Source organism: Phyllobates terribilis, unplaced genomic scaffold, assembly GCF_046119375.1.
Source record: "Phyllobates terribilis strain yellow unplaced genomic scaffold, ASM4611937v1 Scaffold_5__5_contigs__length_657084704, whole genome shotgun sequence".
In the NCBI taxonomy this organism is placed as follows: domain Eukaryota; kingdom Metazoa; phylum Chordata; class Amphibia; order Anura; family Dendrobatidae; genus Phyllobates; species Phyllobates terribilis.
In genome coordinates this window covers 104,432,647-104,449,561 of record NW_027362765.1, presented here as the reverse complement: position 1 = coordinate 104,449,561, position 16,915 = coordinate 104,432,647, and the positions used below count along the sequence as shown (strand labels likewise).

The window sequence follows — 16,915 nt, the reverse complement described above, 5'->3', positions numbered from 1 at the left end:
CATCTAGTCGGCATGTGACCATGTGTGTTTGACGGCTCCTGGAGAATCCTGACAACGAGCACACTGCACATAAAGGTGACCATAGACTTGAACCCCCAAGCCTGAAAGACCCCTTTAAGGTAGGTTTCCCCATAAGTCATCGCATATGCTCAGACCAGTGCAAGATCAATGTTGCCACCCATCAGGAGCCGCAATGTTTAATGAAATTACCACACTCACAATCTGCCACATCCAGCATTTATTAGAGACGACACAAAGGGAGGGTAGGGATGACCCAAGTTAGCACGCATTCTCATTAGTAGTCCATGAAACCCAGTCTGAAAACTGGACACAAAATAAAAATAAAAAATATAGCAGAAAAAAAAATCTGAAATGAGGAAACAATCGACGCCTCGATGGACTTGAACAGCTCGAAACTAAAAAGTCTATAGCGAGGAAAAGAAAATCGTAAAAAATAAACTGCAGCAATAATGTGATTGTGTGATACAGGCTTCACAGTCAGATAATGTGCCACGCTGCTCGCAAACAGGAAGAATTTAAATAGATTTTTTTTTTTTTTTCTCTTGACACCGGAACGTCGACTATGCAGACATAATTATCGTTATAGCACAAACTTAAGATTTCTCTTTTAAAAATGAAAGGGGAGAGGGGGAAAAAAATATTAGTATAATTTACAGAATCTCAAGATAAACTGGCGTTATCTTGGGAAAACTTCCAGTACGTCTGAGGTCTACAAGATGTATCTAAAAATTTTTACTACTGTGGAAAATGACGAGAGCTTAAATTCCTTTTTAATTGGGCATGAACAATTTTTCTCTTTTCTCGTTTTTTTTTTTTTTTGTTTTGTTTCATTTAATTTTTTTTTGTTTGTTTTGTTTCTCAATTGCTGTAACATTGTCCTTCGGGGGGCTGCGGAAGTTTCATATTTTCTTTGGACATCATTAGACGCCGCAGTTCTTGCAGGATGACTTTGATGCTATAGGAATTCTGCCATTTTGCTAGAACGGATATGGCTCTGGGATCCACCTAAAGCAAAAAAGAAGGAAGGGGTACAAGAGAAGAGGTCAGAGCTTGAAACTCAGTCTCCAATTCCTTTACGCTATTTATTTTCCGCTCTTCTTCTCACTGACCCTTGAAAAGCCTCTAAAAGTTCCAACTATGACACGAGACGTTCCTGAGTTATTCTGACTGCTAATGGCCACCACAGGACAACCCCATAGTCGTCTGCATGAGATAGTGCTGTATTCAGGCCACATTCACAAGTCTTATTTTTCAACATTATAGCCTTTGGTGGGATCAATATTTCCTTTATTTTATTATTTGCAAAACAAAATCAGAGTCTTCACTAATTTGGTCTATAAAGTAGATTACTTTTATAGTTTGATCGGATGTTTGTGGATGAAGCGATACCAAATAAGCTTATTTTTTTTATTTATTTTTTAAGCTGAGAAGGGGGGGGGGTGATTTGTATTTAATAATATTTTTATTTCTGGTTGTTATTTTAGCCCCCTCCTTTTCTTTTATGCACCGAGCAAGTATTCGTTTCATCACTTGTAAAATATGTTTCAATACTCTGTATTGCAATACATAATGCCTATCAATGTAAAACTGCCAGAAGCTGGGCCCAATAGGAGTGCAAAGTGACAGACCTGACGACCTCCATTAGGGGGTGACCTAGGAATCCTTGGGATTACAGATAGATGCCGGGGTTTATAGATAGAGGGAGACTGCTCTAAGAGCTAAATGGCTGGGAATATGAGGGTCCTCCGATGTCAGCCATTCTGTTGTGTGGATGCAGCGGACTAATGCTCCTTAGCGGCCCATGTAAAGCGTGCAATGGCAGTCACTAAGGGGTGAAAGGCATATCGCCTGTTCTGCGCAGTTACTCATCAGATATAGATCTCATCCTAACAATGCTAAATGTAATCTGACAGCAGCATAGGGACGGAGACCCTGATTCCAGCAATGTGTTTCTTAATTTACTGGTTGCAGCAGTTATGATAGAATCAGTTTCTCTGCTGCAGATCTAGCAGAGCCCTGTATAACCTCGCCCACAGCACTGATTGGCAGCTCCACGTGTATACTGTAAGAAAGCTGCCAATCAGTGGTGGGGGCGTGGCTGGACCAGTAGGCAGGAGACACCTAGTCCTGTAGTGATAATCTCCTGCTGATAAAACACTGATTTTATTTAAACAGCAAAAAAACAGTTCCGTGACATCGCTTGAATCAGGGTCTCTGCCTCTACATTATGCTGCTCTCAGATTACATAGCAAAACCTTCTGACAAGATTCCTTTTAAGTCTCTTCGGTGAGAGGCTGAATTCATTTTTACTGTAATAAATATTATGGAGTGTAAAAAGCAGTCTTCCCCTTTAATAAGTATCTATATACAACTGGTGCATCAGTGTCCGGTCCTGTTTTCTCATTAATGTTCTTTATCTTATGTAAAGTCATCATTTATACACAAACATCACTATCTTCAGTCCCAGTGACTGCAGCCAGCAGTGATTAATATCTGTCTATGCCGTCATGGGGCAGAGGATAATATGAACCAGGATGTCGGTACGAACGAGACGATGCTCACAGGGACAGCAGAGATGTATGTTGCACACACCACTAGCCTATGTGATATATGTGTGTTACAAGGGAGCGGAGCAGTTCTGTGCACACGTATGACTACCACTATTTATGTAGGACCCGGTCATCTGGAGCCACAAATCATCGTACCCTTTCTGTAATGTATGCCGCCCTTACGTGAAGGAACAGAAGACAAGCGTCCTACTCACCACACCATTAGAATTATTCACGCCATTCATATTAATTTTTGTTACAAATTTGGCGAACGGAGGGGATTCTGGGTATTTAGGACCACACTCTATTTTAAGGCTGTATATCCTGTTTTCATAGATTGTCTAGGAGGGAAAAAAGAAAAACACATTATCAGAAAGACCGGTAAATCACATACGCATGTACTACGTCAGAAGAAGGAAGTGACAAACGCCGGCAGGGAAAACTGTAATATAGACCATTTATAACACCGTAGACGAGGGTCCAAGAAGAGGCAGGGTCCATGTATACGGCTGGTATCCATCTAATATAATGGCGCCGACCAGTTAGGTAGGATGTTACCAAATGGGTTTCAATCCTCAAAATATGCAACTTGCTATTAAATTATCTTTAGACGATCTGCTTTCTTTTTGCCATGTGAAGCAGTGTCCCCCGGCCTCCATATCTGCCCTGTGAAAGCTATGGCCCTGGCTGGAGAAGCAAGTGACGAAACGTCCATCTGACACCCACTAGACATATACTATTATCCTATGGGCTTGTGCATGTCATGAACAGTAAGGAAACTAGAGCCTGTGCAATGGGGCTTGTTGGCGGTTCCGGACAGAAGTCTCTTGCCACAAGTTCCCCCATTTGCGACTATATTATTTAGGCTGTTAAGTACTGGAGACCGCTGACAGTCAGTACATGGTGGTCCATACACAGAACAGTGTAAGAGATGTGTGAAACTGGAATTACTGGGGGTTTTTTTGTTTCAGAAAACCCCTTTACTCAACTGCAGTTTGTTTAAAAAAAAATGCACTTTACTCCCCCTCCCCGGATCCAGTACCAAGATCTCAGTGCTACTCCTGGTAAATGTTCTTGTCTACACCACTGCAGCCAATCAGTGTCTCTGAGCGGTTAGTGTAGCGAAAAAGAAGCAGGGGAGCTGCATGGCTTCATAAAAGAACAAAACGGCACAGAACTCTTAAGAAGAATTCCCGTGTTTTTCCAGAGCAAAAGATGCACCTCAGGTTTAGACGAGATAAAAAAATATATATTTTACACCAATTACAACTTCCCTGGTGGTATAAGGAAATGCAGAGGTTAATATCACCAGTGGTGGGGGGGGGTGGTCTAGTCACTAAAACGGATCTGCTCCTTACAGGTTATTTAGGTCACACAATCAATGACAGGCCTACCCAGTAACAATGTGAGATGCTGTACTGCTGACACCATCATTGTAAGGCTTCTACAGGGATATAGACCTACATTTATATACTGACTGATGACTTACAGCTGGTCTGATAGACACCTCTCCATTTCTATCACCTGTACATCAACCCCAAAAAATAGTACCCAGATTGCCACCGCACCAGGGTAATTGGGTGCTAATGGATGCGCCAATTTCGGGGTGGCAGCAGGCTTGTATTTTTAAGCTTGGAAGGGGCCAAGAGACCTTCCTAGCCTGATAATATAAGCCCACAGCTGTCTGCTTTACCTTGGCTGGTAATGAAAAATACGTTGTTTTTTTAATTAATTTAGTTCTCAGCAGCGACATGGGAGTCAGAGAAGCGTCCAGGCGTCTTCCCATGCTGTTCCCATTATATTTCAGCGCTGTTTCCATCTATTTCAGCGATTTTCCTGTCCCTCCCCAGCCCTCCTGTTAGGGTCTGCCGGAAAAATGCTCAAGTTCGACTTCCATTATACTCGTTCCTCAAGCCCATCCGAGTTGCTCGATTCGAGTAACAAGCACTCAAACATTTTAGTGCTCGATCATCACAATTAGTAACATACCCCTCAATGTTTAACCACACATTTGGTAATCGCATACGTTTTAACCCCTTAAATTTGGGTTTAAAACAAACAAGATTATAGAGCTTTATGGGTGGGATGGGGTGAAGGGAGGGGTAGGGAGAGTTATTCCTGCAAATATGACACTTGGAAAACAATATACCATGACATATACCAATAAGAGATTTTTTTGTGCAAAGCATCAAAAGTATAGGCGACAAGCGCAGGGCCGAATAATTAGTGACTGTCAGTCCTTTACTTATCTTCTACCCAATCACACAGTGCTGCATTCACAGAGCTGAGCTATTCGTTCTCATGACTGACAGCAGGGTGGGAGACAAACTGACTGTTTCCAATAAGAGTCAACAAATTTGTGAGTACAGCTCTGGATCTGAATGTGAAAAAAAGAGATATATAATCTTGAATTCCTAAAAGCAAGAACCGGTATATCCAGTTTACACCACTCCAAGAATGTGCAGCTAGGGTTTAGTTTTTTCGTCACCACATTAGATAGTCAATTCTTTTGTGGATTCTATTGTGAAGTCTTTGACAGGTTTATATCAGGATGTACTATTATATATATTTTCATACGGATCCTTATGGTGGAAGCAAATGCGTTGGCCTAGATCTGGAGTGCAAATATGTGTCAGTACTGTCCATCCCAGGATTTGTAAAGACTCATATAGATTCCTATGAGGCTCCACTGGAGCATCTGATTTCATATATACCGTATTTTGCAGACTATAAGACGACCCAAATTATGCAACACAAAATTTTGTAGAGGAAAATAGAAAAAAAAATGTTTTAATAAAATGGCTGTGGGTCTTATAATCCGCTTTTACGGTAGCTTACCTTAGGTGCAGCGGCAGAGGTGGAGCAGTGTCCCAAATAGCAGGGTCGCTGCTGCAGGAAGCTGGCGGCGGGAGTGGGGCAATGCTGCGGGTCCCAGACTGATAAGAGGGGATGTTCGGTGGTGTGGGGGCTTTGCCGACACTTTGTGAAAGCCTGGAGCCCTCGCACTTATCATGCTATTCAATGTGGTGAACTCCAGGAAAATGGGCACCTCTAGTGGCGGACATTTTCTTGAAGTCCACAGCATTGAAAAGCATGGAAAGTGCAGGGGCTCCAGGCTTTCACAAAATGTCGACAGAGCCCCCACACTGCCGAACACCCCCTCTTACCAGCCTGGGACCCGCAGCACTGCCTCACTCCTGCCGCCAGAAGATTCCTGCAGTTGCACCCCTGAGATCCCGCTCCTCCTCGGTCAATAAGCTACATTCGGATTATAAGATACATCCCAATTCCGCACCCAAATATTGGGGGGAAAAAAGTGCTTCTTATAATCAAAAAAAATTATTGTATGTTTACTTCACTGGATGCCACATTAAAGAACGATTCTCCCCTAGAACCGTTGCTTCTCTAGGGAAAGATCCCCCCCACATGAGGCATGAGGGAAAGATCCCCCCCCGCATGAGGGAAAGATCCCCCCCCACATGAGGCATGAGGGAAAGATCCCCCCCCCACATGAGGCATGAGGGAAAGATCCCCCCCCCACATGAGGCATGAGGGAAAGATCCCCCCCCCACATGAGGCATGAGGGAAAGATCCCCCCCCACATGAGGCATGAGGGAAAGATCCCCCCCCCACATGAGGCATGAGGGAAAGATCCCCCCCCCACATGAGGCATGAGGGAAAGATCCCCCCCCCACATGAGGCATGAGGGAAAGATCCCCCCCCCACATGAGGCATGAGGGAAAGATCCCCCCCCCACATGAGGCATGAGGGAAAGATCCCCCCCCCACATGAGGCATGAGGGAAAGATCCCCCCCCCACATGAGGCATGAGGGAAAGATCCCCCCCCCACATGAGGCATGAGGGAAAGATCCCCCCCCCACATGAGGCATGAGGGAAAGATCCCCCCCCCACATGAGGCATGAGGGAAAGATCCCCCCCCCACATGAGGGAAAGATCCCCCCCCCACATGAGGCATGAGGGAAAGATCCCCCCCCCACATGAGGCATGAGGGAAAGATCCCCCCCCCACATGAGGCATGAGGGAAAGATCCCCCCCCACATGAGGCATGAGGGAAAGATCCCCCCCCACATGAGGCATGAGGGAAAGATCCCCCCCCCACATGAGGCATGAGGGAAAGATCCCCCCCCCACATGAGGCATGAGGGAAAGATCCCCCCCCCACATGAGGCATGAGGGAAAGATCCCCCCCCCACATGAGGCATGAGGGAAAGATCCCCCCCCCACATGAGGCATGAGGGAAAGATCCCCCCCCCCACATGAGGCATGAGGGAAAGATCCCCCCCCCCACATGAGGCATGAGGGAAAGATCCCCCCCCCACATGAGGCATGAGGGAAAGATCCCCCCCCCACATGAGGCATGAGGGAAAGATCCCCCCCCCACATGAGGCATGAGGGAAAGATCCCCCCCCCACATGAGGCATGAGGGAAAGATCCCCCCCCCACATGAGGCATGAGGGAAAGATCCCCCCCCCACATGAGGCATGAGGGAAAGATCCCCCCCCCACATGAGGCATGAGGGAAAGATCCCCCCCCCACATGAGGCATGAGGGAAAGATCCCCCCCCCACATGAGGCATGAGGGAAAGATCCCCCCCCCACATGAGGCATGAGGGAAAGATCCCCCCCCCACATGAGGCATGAGGGAAAGATCCCCCCCCCACATGAGGCATGAGGGAAAGATCCCCCCCCCACATGAGGCATGAGGGAAAGATCCCCCCCCCACATGAGGCATGAGGGAAAGATCCCCCCCCACATGAGGCATGAGGGAAAGATCCCCCCCCCACATGAGGCATGAGGGAAAGATCCCCCCCCCACATGAGGCATGAGGGAAAGATCCCCCCCCCACATGAGGCATGAGGGAAAGATCCCCCCCCCACATGAGGCATGAGGGAAAGATCCCCCCCCCACATGAGGCATGAGGGAAAGATCCCCCCCCCACATGAGGCATGAGGGAAAGATCCCCCCCCCACATGAGGCATGAGGGAAAGATCCCCCCCCCACATGAGGCATGAGGGAAAGATCCCCCCCCCACATGAGGCATGAGGGAAAGATCCCCCCCCCACATGAGGCATGAGGGAAAGATCCCCCCCCCACATGAGGCATGAGGGAAAGATCCCCCCCCCACATGAGGCATGAGGGAAAGATCCCCCCCCCACATGAGGCATGAGGGAAAGATCCCCCCCCCCACATGAGGCATGAGGGAAAGATCCCCCCCCCACATGAGGCATGAGGGAAAGATCCCCCCCCCACATGAGGCATGAGGGAAAGATCCCCCCCCCACATGAGGCATGAGGGAAAGATCCCCCCCCCACATGAGGCATGAGGGAAAGATCCCCCCCCCACATGAGGCATGAGGGAAAGATCCCCCCCCCCACATGAGGCATGAGGGAAAGATCCCCCCCCCCACATGAGGCATGAGGGAAAGATCCCCCCCCCACATGAGGCATGAGGGAAAGATCCCCCCCCCACATGAGGCATGAGGGAAAGATCCCCCCCCCACATGAGGCATGAGGGAAAGATCCCCCCCCCATATGAGGCATGAGGGAAAGATCCCCCCCCACATGAGGCATGAGGGAAAGATCCCCCCCCACATGAGGCATGAGGGAAAGATCCCCCCCCACATGAGGCATGAGGGAAAGATCCCCCCCACATGAGGCATGAGGGAAAGATCCCCCCCACATGAGGCATGAGGGAAAGATCCCCCACATGAGGCATGGAGCACCGTATGGCAGCACAGTCCCTCCAGCTCCATGTACAGCCACACTGGCTCCTGCACACAGCCATGTATCTTCACAGTAGGACGTGGACATGACAGCATAGAGGGACTTATACTTACTCTAGGTGGTCCAATAATCATACCAGTCCATCTTGTGAGTGTCATGTCTTCATCGTCTACCAGACCCCAGCTAACTGTCCCATCACCAACTCCTTTCTGACCTTCTTCAAGTTCTTCCAGAAGTCGAAAATTACGAGGAACTTTGACGCCTAAAAAAAGAGAAAGATAAGATCAGAGCGACGCCCTCTGCTGACCAGGCTCTGCCACTTTATGAGGGACGTAAGAGGTGATATAGTCACATGGAGAGACGCGTCATCATCAGGGACATTAGCTTCATACTCATAAGTTATTTGCCTGGAGACCCACCCCATCTAACACACAATACAATGCACATCACAGCGTCCAGTCTGACCTCTCAGAAAAAAGATAGAAACAACTCTAGGTTTATTACACAACGTTGCCGCCGGACTTCGTGTGGTGCTCTTTGAACGCACTAAAGCCGGTTTCATACATCTGACATTCATGTCAAGGGCTGTGGAGTCGGAGTTGGTGCTCATTTTGGTAGAGTCGGTATAAAATGGACCGACTCCTAAAATATATAATAAATTGGGCACAGTAGTTCAATGCAGTTTGTGGGGAATATTTTTTCATAGGAATTTGGGAAAGTTATGAAATGTCCTATAAATGGTTGTTCTATTCCTGATCTAAGGCTACATTCACACACAGCGTTTTTGCTGCGTTTTTTGAGCCCAAAAACTGATCCTCACAAAACGATGTGTCTGAATGTCATATCTTGAAACCCATTGACTTTGCTGGGATGCCCAGAGACACTGCATTTTACTGCAAAAAACGGATCCGCAAAAATGCTGTGTGTGAATCATGGCCGTAGCCAGAGAGGGGCAGCTGCCCACCACCCCAGAAGCAGGGGCACGCACCTATCAAAACTCACTTGTATACTGCAGTGCTTCCGACCTGCACTGGCTCCAGACTGCAGGGGGCAATCTCCCCTCCTCTGTCCAGTCTTCTGCCGTCTTCAGCAGAGAGAGGAGGGGGAGGGGTGCCTGCCCTGCATAGGATCCGATTCCTGGGCCCCGAGCTGGAGAAAGTGAAAGTACTACTGCTCATCTCTGTCACAGGAAGGTAACTAATGCTAATATTGTAGGTGATTATTATGTGCTCTCTGTACAATGTGTGTGAACTATATGTGCGATATGTGCAATGTACTATTTGCTATCTGTAGCGGTCATCTGTCTATCACACTCCATCCCTCCAGCTATCCATCATTATATTCTATCTAAATATCTTGATTATTGTATCATAAAAATGATTAAATGTCTGATGTTCACATTGTACTACAATAAATTTTTCACTTAAATATAAGCAATATATGTGGGAGTCGGAGTCGGTGTAAGGGAAATTGAGGCGTCGGAGTCGCAGGTTTGGCTTACCGACTACACAGCCCTGCCGAGTATGGACTGCGATGTCTGGACCAGCTGTGGGTCTCTTGACCCAAACTCAACAGCTTCATAAATGCAACTGCTGAATTCATGTCAGGAGACCCGCGGCTGGTCCAGACATCGCAGTCCGTACTCAGACATGAATGTCGGAAGTGTCAATCCCATTGTACAGATCCTATACAGAGGTAATATCCACATACAACAGTGTCACCGTAATAAGCAGCTCTGGAGTATAATACTAAATAAAAAATGTATCTACACAGTGACTGCATCAGCAGAATAGTAAGTGCAGCTCTGGAGTATAATACAGGATGTAACTCAGGGTCAGTACAGGATAAGTAATGTAATGTATGTACACAGTGACTCCACCAGCAGAATAGTGAGTGCAGCTCTGGAATATAATACAGGATGTAACTCAGGATCAGTACAGGATAAGTAATGTATTGTATGTACACAGTGACTCCTCCAGCAGAATAGTGAGTGCAGCTCTGGAGTATAATACAGGATGTAACTCAGGATCAGTACAGGATAAGTAATGTATTGTATGTACACAGTGACTCCACCAGCAGAATAGTGAGCGCAGCTCTGGAGTATAATACAGGATGTAACTCAGGATCAGTACAGGATAAGTAATGTAATGTATGTACACAGTGACTCCACCAGTAGAATAGTGAGTGCAGTTCCGGAGTATAATACAGGATGTAACTCGGGATCAGTACAGGATAAGTAATGTAATGTATGTACACAGTGACTGCACCAGCACAATAGTGAGTGCAGCTCTGGAGTATAATACAGGATGTAACTCAGGATCAGTACAGGATCAGTAATGTATTGCATGTACACAGTGACTGCACCAGCAGAATAGTGAGTGCAGCTCTCGAGTATAATAACAGGATGTAACTCGGGATCAGTACAGGATAAGTAATGTAATGTATCTACACAGTGACTGCACCAGCATAATAGTGAGTGCAGCTCTGGAGTATAATACAGGATGTAACTCGGGATCAGTACAGGATAAGTAATGTAATGTATGTACACAGTGACTGCACCAGCATAATAGTGAGTGCAGCTCTGGAGTATAATACAGGATAAGTAATGTAATGTATGTACACAGTGACTGCATCAGCAGAAAAGTGAGTGCAGTTCCGGAGTATAATACAGGATGTAACTCGGGATCAGTACAGGATAAGAACAGAGTAGATGGCTGCAGTCTGATCAGCTGCAGAGAATAGGCTGGTAGGCAATTGGTTCATTCTTGGAGATGGGGGAGGCACAGTCAGGATTTGTTTATTTCCATGTGTGTTAGTAGGTCTTGTTTCAAGCGGGTTTCCTTCTGTCCCATTCTGCAGAGCCAACCCCGGACCTTGCAGTGGATACACTCCGCTTAATCTCATCATATGTGTTACACATAGCATGAATGTAATGGAGCCTCACAGGGAAGGAAACGAGACCCAAACCACAAAATAAGGAAGTGAAACAAGGAGAACTGAAGCAGAAAGTGATAACATGCATAGAAGAGTCAGGTGCAATGTCCAAGGAGCTCCAGCTATGGTGCCTCACCCCTGTGTACAGTACAACAAGAAGTGGAGCATATCGCAGTCGAACTGTCGCCAACTACCAGGGCACCAAATGTAAAGGGGGCGTAAACCACTGTATCCATGAAGCTGTTCAGACACTTCATAATAAAAACCCTATGTCTAGGCGGAATCATTTAACAGAATAGAGCCTGCAGTGTACAGAATGAAGGATTGTCACCAATGCAGGTGTCCTTAGTATATCTGGTACAGGGGTGTATATACAGGGCCCTGCAGGTACATTTCAGAAAACTTAAAGGTATTATCACAGAAAATGTTATTTTAATTAATCTTTAAACTCCCTGTAGCCTTATAACCTCTCTTCGGCTTATTTCTGACATCTCTTTCAGGGTCCAGCTCCTCCATATTTGTGACTCACTGCTCTGTGGGCAGCGGGTCCTTCTCTGCTGCCCATGTGATCACTCTAAACTTCATTTCCCATAACCAATCATAGCGCAACTTTCATTTCTCCAGAGCAGTTTATAAAAATAAAAGCCGGGCTCTGATTGGTTGCTGTGGACAAGAGAGAGGTTTCTCTACTGGACAGCTGTATTCATATTTTATTCATAACAGGAGGCAGAACTGACTAATGTGGGCTCTCCCTGGCAGTAACCAAGTGCTCATTCGTTAATGAGCGGTTCCTATCACACAGTCCTACCCTTGCTGTGCAAGAAGCAGCTCACTCACTATTCTCATCTCAATGTCTACAGCAGGACGGTGAGGTGTTCCTCCTGCACACAGCCTCCATACAGCCATCTCATTCCTCTTAAGAATGAAGAAAAAGGGAAATTAATTTACTACAAACTGTATTTCAGTCAAGAGAAGAAGCTGGAGCTTAGTGATGTGGCAAGGGCCATGCAAATGGGTGTGGGCATTGTACCAACATCTGTGCAGTGTGACTAAAATATAAGCTGCGCTGCATGTGTAACATGGGAGACGTATGCGAAACTGTACATGAGGCTCACTGCGGACCCTTAAAGTACAAAAACATGACAATGTGGCCCTCAGACTAAAAAAAAAGGTTGTGACCGCTGCTTTAAAGGGAATGTGTCACTTTTCTACTAAATAAAATATTAGTAAATGTAAGTTTTTAAATTAAACTTTTATTTTTTTATTTATGGTAATTTTTCTGCTGTGAAATCACATCCTGTATTATACTCCAGAGCTGCACTCCCTATTCTTCTGGTGAAGTCACTGTGTATATACATTACACTGTGTGCAGAATTATTAGGCAAGTTGTATTTTAGAGGATTATTTTTATTATTGATCAACAACTATGTTCTCAATCAACCCAAAAGACTCATAAATATCCAAGCTTAATATTTTTGGAAGTTGGAGTGGGCTTTTTTTCGATTTGGCTATCTTAGGAGGATATCTGTTTGTGCAGGTAACTATTACTGTGCAGAATTATTAGGCAACTTAATAAAAACCAAATATAATCCCATCTCACTTGTTTATTTTCACCAGGTAAACCAATATCAGTGCACAAAATTTAGAAATAAACATTTCTGACATGCAAAAACAAAAACCAAAAAATTAGTGATGAATATAGACACCTTTCTTTACGATGACACTCAACAGCCTTCCATCCATAGATTCTGTCGGTTGCTTGATCTGTTTTCGATCAACATTGCGTGCAGCAGTCACCACAGCCTCCCAGACACTGTTCCGAGAGGTGTACTGTTTTCCCTCCCTGTAGATCTCACATTTTATGATGGACCACAGGTTCTCTATGGGGTTCAGATCAGGTGAACAAGGGCGCCATGTCATTATTTTTTCTTCTTTTAGACCTTTACTGGCCAGCCACGCTGTGGAGTAGTTGGATGCATGTGATGGAGCATTGTCCTGCATGAAAATCATGTTTTTCTTGAATGATACCGACTTCTTCCTGTACCACTGCTTGAAGAAGTTGTCTTCCAGAAACTGGCAGTAGGTCTGGGAGTTGAGCTTCACTCCATCCTCAACCCAAAAAGGTCCCACAAGTTCATCTTTGATTATACCAGCCCATACCAGTACCCCACCTCCATCTTGCTGGCGTCTGAGTCGGAGTGGAGCTCTCTGCCCTTTACTGATCCAGCCTCTGGCCCATCCATCTGGCCCATCAAGAGTCACTCTCATTTCATCAGTCCATAAAACCTTTGAAAAATCAGTCTTAGATATTTCTTGGCCCATTCTTGACGTTTTATCTTAGGTTTCCTGTTCAAAGGTCCCTGAGTATCGCACACCTTGGGCTTTTTGATACTCCAGTAACGTTGCAGCTCTGAAATATGGCAAAACTGGTGGCAAATGGCATCTTGGCAGCTTCACGCGTGATTTTCCTCAATTCATGGGCAGTTATTTTGCGCCTTTTTTGGCCAACAAGCTTCTTGCGACCCTGTTGGCTATTTGCCATGAAACACTTGATTGTTCGGTGATCACGCTTCAAAAGTTTGGAAATTTCAAGACTGCTGCCTCCCTCTGCAAGACATCTCACAATTTTGGACTTTTCAGAGCCCGTCAAATCTCTCTTCTGACCCATTTTGCCAAAGGAAAGTAAGTTGCCTAATAATTAAGCACACCTTATATAGGGTGTTGATGTCATTAGTCAACACCCCTCCTCATTACAGAGATGCACATCACAAGATTTACTTAATTGGTGGTTGGCTCTCAAGCCTATGCAGCTTGGAGTAGGACAACATGTATAAAAAATATCAAAGTGATCAAAATACGCATTTGCCTAATAATTCTGCACACAGTGTACTTATCCTGTACTGATCCTGAGTTACATCCTGTATTATACTCCAGAGCTGCACTCACTATTCTGCTGATGCAGTCTCTGTGTACATACATTACTTATCCTGTACTGATCCTGAGTTACATCCTGTATTGTACTCTAGAGCTGCACTCACTATTATGCTGGTGGAGTCACTGTGTACATACATTACATTACTTATCCTGTACTGATCCTGGGTTACATCCTGTATTATATTCCAGAGCTGCACTCACTATTCTGCTGGTGGAGTCACTGTGTACATACATTACTTATCCTGTACTGATCCTGAGTTACATCCTGTATTATACTCCAGAGCTGCACTCTCTATTCTGCTGGTGCAGTCACTGTGTACATACATTACTTATCCTGTACTGATCTTGAGTTACATCCTGTATTATACTCCAGAGCTGCACTCACTATTCTGCTGGTGGAGTCACTGTGTAAATACATTACATTACTTATCCTGTACTGATCCTGAGTTACATCCTGTATTATACTCCAGAGCTGCACTCATTCTGCTGGTGGAGTCACTGTGTGCATACATTACATTACTTATCCTGTACTTATCATGGGTTAAATCCTGTAGTAGGTTATGTGCACACTGTCCAGAGCAGCCTGTGGACCCAACGCACCGGAATAGCCGCCGGCGGCTTCTGCTCATTTTATGCAATTGAGCGGAGCAATTTGTTTTTTTCACATGCGGACTTTCCTCATAGAGGTTAAGTCTATGGGGAAAGCCCGCATGCAGACCCGCCGGAGAAATTGACATGTTGCAGTCTGGAAAGACGCGCTGCATGTCAGTTTCCGCGAGTGATCCGCAGGTTCAGAGATGCATAGTGGACATGGGATTTCTACAAATCCCATCCACTATGCTGTAACATCTGAACGCTGGATAAGCACGTAGTGTCTCCTGACTGTGTTCACATACCCTTATACTCTAGAGCTGCTGCACTCACTAGTCTGTTGGTGCAGTCACTGTGTACATACAGTGGCGACCACAAGTTTTGCATTTTTTGTTTTTAGTGTGATTACTTCAGTCTGGTTGTGGTGATGCCATTTTCCTGGTGATTTTAGTAAACCGTAATCAAATGGTTGTCAGCTATAAGGACGAAAATTGTGTTTGACATTGTTTTATCCCTTTATGTGTTCGTTTTCAACATTTCCTTGGCCAAATGTTTTGCACATTTTGTTATGGGTAGTCGAATTTGACATAATTTTTTTTTTTTTAATGTGTGTGTTTTTAGGTTAAAACATGACAAAGACAAATTTATCACCAAATGTCAAGAAGCTTATTATTCTGAGAGTGAAGTCAGGCAAAAGCCAAAAAGAGGTAGATTTGGAATTCAACTGTTCTCATAGTCAAGTGTCAGGTATATTAAAGAAAGAAAAAAGTTATGGGGCAGCTGACAAACCTAGAAGTGGACGACCACAGAAAACTTCCTCCAGAGTTGATCACATTATTAAGAAAACGTCAGTATCTGATGTCCATAAAAGTGCTGTATAGATATCGCATGAAATGAACGAAGTGAGTCGCCAAACTGTGGTGCGATGGCTAAGATCAGTAGGGTTGAATGCACGAGTTCCGGTCAAGACGACTTTCATCTCTGCAAGGAACCGGAAGCTCTGACTTGAGTTTGCCAAAGAACACAGCCAATGGAAAGAGAGATTGGTCTAAGGTGTTGTGGTCAGATGAATCCAAGTACAATCTGTTTGGTAGTGATGGCAAGCACTATATATACCGCCCAATTAGAAAACAAAGAAGTTGTCCACTACTTTTTAAGAGTTCCCCAATATATTAACCCTGTGATTATAAGACTTTTGTAAATACCTTGCTGTGTCCTTCTTGATTGTGAGCGGCGCTATCGTTGGCCGCTCACAGGCATCACATGACTCCCCCCCCACCCCCACCCCACTGATGTCACGTCAAGTGAGGCGTGACATCAGTGACGTGGTCCCCGCGGTGGATGCTGGGCTGTAGTCAAAAACTGGTTCGCAAAACAAAATGTTCGTCTGTTGCAGTGGCCAAGCCAATCACCTGATTTACACCCTATAGAGCAACTGGGATGAGTTAGGGCCATGAGTTGGGGCCTGTACACATAGCAATAAAGATGAATTGTTTGCAGATTTGCAAATGGAATGGAGCAAGATCCCTCAAGATGTCTTGAATACCCCAGTGGCTTCAATGCTACGGCGGTGTAGTGCAGTAATTAATTCAAGAGGTTATGCTACAAGTACTAAGTTATGGCATTGTAAACAATGAATTACTCTCTATGTTGTGATCAATAAATAGTATATGCAAAACTTTTGGTCGTCAGTTTTCTTTAATTAAATGACCATGACTATATTCAAAAGCATTTTGGTTAAAATTAAGGTCATGTATGATGACAACTTCATGCACTTTCAATACATCACCAGGAAAATGGCATCACAACAAGCAAACAGAAGTAATCACACTTTTAAAAAAATGCTAAACTTTTAGTTGTCGCTGTACATACATTACATTACTTATCCTGTACAGAACCTTAGTTACATCCTGTATCATTCTCCAGAGCTGCACTCATTACAATTACATACCCATCCTTTTGTTCTCCATCAGGATGAGCCGCCACCAGAGGTTTGCGGCAGTAGCTTACTCCTTTATCCCCATTGATAACACATGTCAATGGAATCCAGAGGAAAAGGTGTTGGCCGACAGCTACTGACAGTATATGGAGACTGACAGGTGAATGATGAGCACCAGGTGACACAAGGCGGGGAGACAGTAGCA

The 16,915-nt window shown here is 45.2% G+C and overlaps 1 protein-coding gene across 3 annotated transcripts in view; it reads right to left on the bottom strand.

Annotated features, from left to right (window-relative positions):
* Positions 1-223: 223 nt before the first annotated feature.
* LOC141272222 (ubiquitin-conjugating enzyme E2 variant 1) overlaps positions 224-16,915 on the bottom strand; it is a 60,071-nt gene continuing 43,379 nt past the window's right edge. For all 3 annotated transcript variants that reach the window (XM_073682701.1, XM_073682699.1, XM_073682700.1), the window contains 3 exons: positions 8,426-8,574; positions 2,786-2,911; positions 224-1,026 (listed from right to left, as the gene is read on the bottom strand). In XM_073682701.1, the coding sequence (XP_073538802.1) occupies positions 880-1,026; positions 2,786-2,911; positions 8,426-8,574 (422 nt within the window). In that variant the 3' untranslated portion in view covers positions 224-879. The remainder of the gene's footprint in view (positions 1,027-2,785; positions 2,912-8,425; positions 8,575-16,915) is intronic.